At 40.2% G+C, this 7,327-nt stretch overlaps 2 protein-coding genes across 6 annotated transcripts in view; both read left to right on the top strand.

The window, feature by feature from the left end:
- snphb (syntaphilin b) overlaps positions 1–7,327 on the top strand; it is a 1,167,912-nt gene that overhangs the window by 1,035,957 nt on the left and 124,628 nt on the right. The gene's annotated exons all lie outside the window — the stretch shown is intronic.
- Positions 1–7,327, top strand: part of prkcz (protein kinase C, zeta) — an 82,452-nt gene that overhangs the window by 46,642 nt on the left and 28,483 nt on the right. For all 4 annotated transcript variants that reach the window (XM_008318373.3, XM_008318374.3, XM_008318375.3 and 1 more), the window contains 5 exons: positions 2,048–2,145; positions 3,060–3,146; positions 4,660–4,795; positions 4,922–5,009; positions 5,720–5,839. In XM_008318373.3, the coding sequence (XP_008316595.1) occupies positions 2,048–2,145; positions 3,060–3,146; positions 4,660–4,795; positions 4,922–5,009; positions 5,720–5,839 (529 nt within the window). The remainder of the gene's footprint in view (positions 1–2,047; positions 2,146–3,059; positions 3,147–4,659; positions 4,796–4,921; positions 5,010–5,719; positions 5,840–7,327) is intronic.

Below are 7,327 nucleotides of genomic sequence, written 5' to 3'. Positions count from 1 at the left end.
TGAATCACAGTGAGTTCATAACACTGACAAAGCCCAGAACCTGGACAGTAACTGTTTTCTACGTCTGTTTATCACCATCCAGTCTGTGCTGCAGCACCAGAGGGGAGATGATACAGTGAAGGCAGCCAACGTTCTGCTGCTCAGCAGAGAACTTAGCCCAGGTCCCAGGATAGAAAATCGATGGGTTTAAATGTGATGGTGAATTTTAAATACTTCCCTCATTACGCTTTCAATGTGTGTTCATAGAATTAGAGGAGCGCTTCTTTTGGATTCAGCAGTGTTTTTATTGCTGCTTTGATCTGGGCTCCTGAATGTCAAGCAGTTTCTGATTATCCAGAGGGAGAGCCTCGGGAATAACAAGACAGTTCTGGGTCACAGTGACAGGGGTTGTGAAGTGCTGGACAGTGACACAAACCTTAGACAGTGAGTGAAGGTGCTGGAGAAGTTTGTGGCACTGAAGGGTTTGGTACAAGTCTATGTAACAATGAAGCTACTATTCACAATACAGAACAAAAAGGTTCCTGAACAGTTCCAGTTCCCATAGAATATCAAACAATTGGTGGTTGTTTGTCATACCAGGGGTTCACAAACTGTTCCATGCCAAGGCCCACCTTTTTCATTAGAAAAAAAAGAAGCACTGCTGCATTAAATGCTGCGCCTGTGGTCTTGTATACCACTAGATGGCACTATTGCTCAACTCTTCTAAACTTCTAATCTTGCCAGATAATACGTACAGAATTTCAATGACCAGTTGAGTCCTTCACAGCAAACTCAGATTACGCCCCAGCTTCAAAAATCGTTTTTAATTTTTTTTTTTTTACATATGTAGATGAAAAAAGATAAATGTATTTCCACAACAAATTTCCCCTAAAACAGAGATTTGTTGAAAGCACTCTGGGATGTTGACCATCCCATTTCTCACTTATTTATGAGTCTTATTTTACTTAATAATTCATCACTGTTCTCGTGCCTTTTACTTCAAAGGAAGCTTCACCACAGACAAGCCGCTGAACCACTGGGCCGTGGTGATGACCATCAGGAGATGTGTTTTGACGGCTGTTCAACATCGAAACTCCTCAAGTCTTAATGAGAGTAGTAGAAAGAATTTGGAATCAAGTGCACAGTGCGGCGCCTCCATTGTGTTGTTATGAATTAACAATGGGAGAAAACCACAGGGGCCTCAACGTTTAGACACCGACTCCACTGGAGCTCATATTGACTTTAACTATAACCAACTTCAAGACGCTTTAAATCAGTGTGAGATAACCTTGCCTCAGGCTCAACGCTGACACCTTTCTGTAGTCTGCGGTTCAACCAGTGATGACGAAAACAGAGAAAATCCGTTTCAAGGAACTGGTTTTTCCACATTTCTGCTCTTTAATCTAATTGTCGTTTTTTATTTATTTAGAAAGAAGCTAAATTACTTTTGTTTGCTCATTAATCAAGTAAATATAAGATTTTGTTGTCCTGTGGAAGTGATGTTAACGGATAAAAAAAAAATCTTTATGTAACAGAAAAGTCCTATTATCCTAACATGATACAGATTAAATCAATATAAGAGCTAAAGCTATAAAGCTAGAGCTATAAGAGCAGAAGAATTCTCTATTTAAAAAAAGCATGTCAAGTTGTCAATTGCAATATTATCCAAAATATACTGATGGGTTTAAGATATTTACATAGATAAACACTTAGATTCTGAATGAGTGGATTTGGCCCTAAAGTTTCTGTCAGCACTGTCTACATTCCACATTTTGATGCAGTAAAACTCCCGTCTCATCTTCAAGAGCTTCTATTAAATTGGCTGACTGAAGTTTTGAGACAGACTTCATGCAGCCTGGTTATACTTCGGCTGCTGCGTCCCAACTGTGACAGTCCATGGAACGAAGCCTTCCAAGTGTGAAATGATGGTGAAGCAGACCGGCGTCTCCGAACAAACTGGGTTTTTCAGCCGTGATTTGTTCTGTCTCTGTGTGTCTATCGATCAGACAAATTGATTACTACATTATCTCCCCCCTCCCCCCTCCTTTGTCTCCCCTCTCTTCTGCAGGACATCGATTGGGTTCAGACGGAGAAGCACGTGTTTGAGCAGGCCTCCACCAATCCGTTCCTGGTGGGCCTGCACTCCTGCTTCCAGACGGAGAGTCGGTAAGAGCAAGATAAAGTCGACCCTCGTATTTATACACAGCACCAGGTACTGGTCAGTGTGGTCAATACTTGACCCAGTCCCAGATATAAAAAATATAATATCGCTGTCTGTTGCTGCTCTGCGCCTCTTTAGAAGATTAAGTTAGCACAACATTTTTTCATTCATTGTAGGGATTTTTAAATGTTTTATGCTAAGTGTTAAATCTACATTTAGCCACAATATACTTTACATATAAATAGGTGCTGATTAATAATTAAAATGTTTAAACTCATTAATATAAGGTGTTGATTATGTGATTAATCACGGTTAATCAAAATAGATCAACACTCCTGCAGTAAATATGACAAAAACCTTATATGTTGTTTGTTGCTGCAACATAGAGACTAGTAATAGCAGGTAGATGTGTGGGTTTGTGTTTGTGACTGATCCAAATTATGGAATTATTAATATGGAAATATTTGAGAAAAATACACCAGACTCACAATTTAGCCTTATAGAGTTTGTGTATTTTAGTCATTACTGTGCGTCTTGACCAGAACAGATTGTGAGTTGGCTTTTTAACTGTGGTGAAACAATGTCCTCAACAGCATAGGATCAATATCACAATAACAATCAGTCTGACAACTGTGTTAGTCAGGTGGTCAATCACAGACTTACTGACTGTCTGGGCTCTGGCCTGCTGTTAAAGCCTGCAAAATTAACTAGGACTTGTACAGTTAATGGTGCAAGATGTGGCTTGACCAGTGGAGGAAGAACCTTCATCACCATGTTCTAGAAAAATTACAAAAGTTACATTTGCATTTTTTCAAACCAGAGCTCAGACAGGAAGACCAGGCTTTATGAAGGCTTCTGACTATTTTCTGACTATTTTCTGACTATTTCTTTTATGCCTCCTTTATGTTTTTCTTCCCAGGTTATTTTTGGTGATCGAGTACGTAAACGGAGGCGACTTAATGTTTCATATGCAACGACAACGGAAGCTCCCAGAAGAACATGCGAGGTAAACATCCAGGTGTTGGAACATCTGTTTACATTTGTCATAAATGGTCCCAGTTTGGAATGTAAATCATAATGAAGACACAGTCAGTACCAGTATTACTTTGACATATCAAAGCCTCTTTAACATGTTTTTTTTCTAGAGTTGCTGAAAACCAAGTAGTAAAGTATACATTTATCTGCTTTGCAAAGTAAAGTAATGAGTATTTATCAATATAACTATTGAGGTCATTATGTTCCTATTGGTTTTTTAAGTTATTTGGCCCTGGATCACGGTCTTCCAGCTGCATGACTACAGCATGACACACGAAAGCATGTGAATTTAAAACTGGGTTTTGGTTAAGATGACATGGCACACACACACACACACACACACACACACACACGGCTGCCTGCACAATTTGAGTGGACCGGCTGAACTTCCTCCAGATGGGCTCCTTTGTGTTTCACATCATGTATTTATGTGAGCGACAGACTCTGTTCAGCGCTCTCAGTTGAGCTGTTGTCGTTGGTTGAGAACAAAAAAAATAACACCAATTTTAGAAAAAGAAAAAAAACCCAGCTGTGTGTTTTTGTGGTTGTAGGACAGCTGAAGATTGTGTGTGTGTGTGTGAGAGAGTGTGTGTGCGTGCATGACTGAAGATACATTAGTGTCTTTGCACTCAGCCTAAAATGTGCCTCAGCAGCACAGCTCTCCACCAGAGTTCAGTGGGTTTTAATGGAAATCTTGAGCAGCTCCTCACCAATGTTGCACTGCAGCCAAAACAGAACTTAGCATGTTTTTTCCACCTCTAGGAAATATAATAAGCTCCAATAATTCACTGAGCCTGTCTACTTCCAGGGGCACTCCAACTGCAGCTCTGATAAATGCCCGATCAAAGGCTGGGTTATTTAGAGAGGCTCCGTTGGGGCCCCCAATCGGCCCCGGCAATCTGTATTCTGGAGACAGTGGCTGCACATATGCAAAGCAGCATGTTAATCACTCATAATGATTGTACATATTCATGAGCAGCGCTCGCACAGAGAGCCCGGGCTGCATTCCCCCAAACAGTGGGGGAGGATGGGGGGGGTTGGTGGGCGGCGGATGGTGCTGCTGATAGGACGCACTTTCTATCAGTCTATTGCCAGCAGTGAAACAAGAAGGCACAATGAGAGCTGTCAGATGGAGAAATGAATGCAGGGAAGCGAGCGGTGTGGGATTTGTGATTCCTCTGTCAAACATCCTCCCTCATTGCTGCCTCTACCTCAGTGTGTGACATCTGTTGGATTTGAAGCCGTGAGACAGAGAGACAGAGGGGGTGGGCAGAGGGAGGCTCATCTTAGGTGTTAATGAAAGCTTATCTCCCACAGACAGAAAACAATCTACACAAATGAAGACGACACTGAGGGCTGTAACGAGCCACAGTGTGGTGCACACGTTAATTTTGGGGTTACTAACACATATGCAACCAAATTTACTCCAAGCCTCAGTTTGTACCGTCATGTTTTACAGAGCGTTTTTTCTATTTATTTTACAGATTTTATGCTGCTGAAATCTGTATCGCTCTCAACTTCCTGCACGAAAAGGGCATCATATACCGTGATCTCAAACTAGACAACGTGCTCCTGGACCACGACGGACACATCAAGCTGACAGACTACGGCATGTGCAAGGTAGAAAAAAAAAGAAGAGACTGAGTACAGCTTGTGATGAATAGTTAAATGCCTTTGTGTTGACAGAAAGGTCTTCATCCTCCAGCCTTTATGTTCATTCTATCTGTCTCTCTTGTTCGTACCCAGGAAGGGATCAGACCAGGAGACACCACCAGTACTTTCTGTGGAACTCCCAATTACATTGCACCTGAGATACTCAGAGGAGAAGACTATGGTGAGTGACAGTTTGTGTCAGAGAACCAGAAAACACATTTTTAATAAGCCAGATATTAAAGTTCCCAATCAAACGACTTACAGTCTGCATTGGGTTGTACTAGGCATGGGCAAACTACGGCCTGTGGGCCAGATGTGGCCCGTTTGCGTTATAGATGTGGCCCGCCAAACTTGTCCAAATCATATTATTCATTTATATTATCATTACAGATCTGCCTTTGCATTTTAGCCTTTATGCATGGCATTGACATGTCATTTATCTAACGCTCCATCTATCTGCTCATGACCCGGCACCCCTGTCAAATTTAAGGAAACGTTGTGGCCCTCGAGCCAAAACGTTTGCCTATGTCTGGGTTATACAGATCATAATGATCTTGTCGAAAAGGAGCATGAACTTTGACAATCTTAGAGATTTAGAAATGATTAAAAACACTATTATCCTTGTCAGACTCAGCATCAGGAACATTTGAACAAACAGGTTTATTCTCATTCTCATAATTAATGACTGATCCAAAAATAACAAGAACCTTATTTTGTGGCATTAAAGAAATCCTTGACTAACCATGAAGTATGTTGTAACCTAAGAAACTCTCCAACTTTAATATATATTTTTTAAAACTCACCAATTTTAATGATTGAAATATCCCCAAGCACATTTATTAAAAAACAAAACAAAACAAAAATCAGTCAACATGTTGTTGATCCTCACAGGCTTCAGCGTAGACTGGTGGGCCCTGGGTGTGCTGATGTTTGAGATGATGGCAGGAAGATCCCCGTTTGACATTATCACCGACAATCCTGACATGAACACAGAGGAGTATCTCTTCCAAGGTAAATCATTTGACATTTTCCTTTAATTGATATAACTCAGCTGGAAGTTCTACAGTAAGGTCTAAAGCAGGGGTCCCCAAGGGGTGAGGTGACATTTTACCTCACATACAACTTGCATAAAATATGTGGTACAAAAAAAAGGTTTGGGGACCACTGGTCTAAGGTATATAGGAAATAACAGCAAACATATTTCAGTAACAGTTACTCTTATAAGAAATGTATTGAACAAAGTAGGATTAATAGGAATAACTGTAGTGTTATTCTCCATTTCCTTGTCCTCATGTCATGGAAACAGTGGAGAGGATGTAGATTATGTAGTAAAAAAATAAAATACCTCCAACGGTCCTACTGGCCAGGAATAATACCAGGAACCTGCTTCTCTAATCAGATGTTCATATGTTGAGTGTATGGTTTGATCGTTCAGCTATCAGGTTGCCCCCAGGATCTCTCTTTAGGGTGGAATAAATGTGGAGGTAAAATCTTGTTAGCATCTGCCCGATGGAAATGGAATTTCAATTATCCACACGAGTGTCCTTTAGAGCTAAGGTCAAGTTGGTTAGCAAAAAAAAAAAGAGTCTAACAGAAGTTCAGTTATCCAGAGATGATAAAAAATCCTGACCGAGAAAATCTGTGAAATGCTCCAAAAGAGTGAAACAAAACTGTGTGGTATAGCTGAATAAGAAAAGAGACCACGAGAACATCGTCGTTTGTGCAACAGGGAGAGCTAGCAGGCTAGCATTTTAGCAAGGAGACATTTGCTGAAACTTCAAACCAAGCAAAGTAAAAGTAAAAATATTATATTTATATTAGCGATACATGTTATGGGTTCACATCTGTAAGATGTTAGAAAGCACTACAGGATACAACAAATAAGAATGATAATAAGAATAAATGTAACAAATGAAACCGTCTGCATAATTAACACAGCCAGCTGAATGAAAAGTGAATGACGTTTTCACATCAATAGTGCATTTGAATTGGAAACGCTGTCTCTTTCTTTCCAGTAAACAAAGCCTCACTTGAACTGAGTAACACTACTGTATTTCCATTTGTCAGTCAACAAACGTGCAATTTCATACTGTAGCGATTAGCACGTCTGCCTCGCAAGCAGAGAGCAGGGTTCGACCACATACTTGTCTTGTTGCCTGTTGCAGTGAATCTGCTGTTAATGCAAGCAAATTGCAAATGTAGAATCCAAAAACTTCAAATTATTATTAATACACAAATAAAGTCTTGGTTAATTTAAAAAAAAAGTATTTAAACAAAATAATGTTGGTCAAATAAGTCAACAATAAATGACTTGGTGAGGCGTAAATGCCTCATCTGTCCAAGATTTGCAGCAAAATTCTGCACAGATTCACTTTGGTTCTGTCAGCTTTTCCTTTCGGTTGAACATTTCTACAAAATACTTTCAGACTTTACAAGTGCATCATTCTGCAACTATTTGTATTCTCTCTCGGTCCATTGTCTTGTTTTGGTCATTGTCTC

This window comes from Cynoglossus semilaevis, chromosome 10, assembly GCF_000523025.1.
Source record: "Cynoglossus semilaevis isolate Cse_v1.0 chromosome 10, Cse_v1.0, whole genome shotgun sequence".
NCBI lineage: Eukaryota > Metazoa > Chordata > Actinopteri > Pleuronectiformes > Cynoglossidae > Cynoglossus > Cynoglossus semilaevis.
The sequence above is the reverse complement of the archived record's forward strand: the minus strand, read 5'-3'. Positions and strand labels throughout refer to the sequence as shown.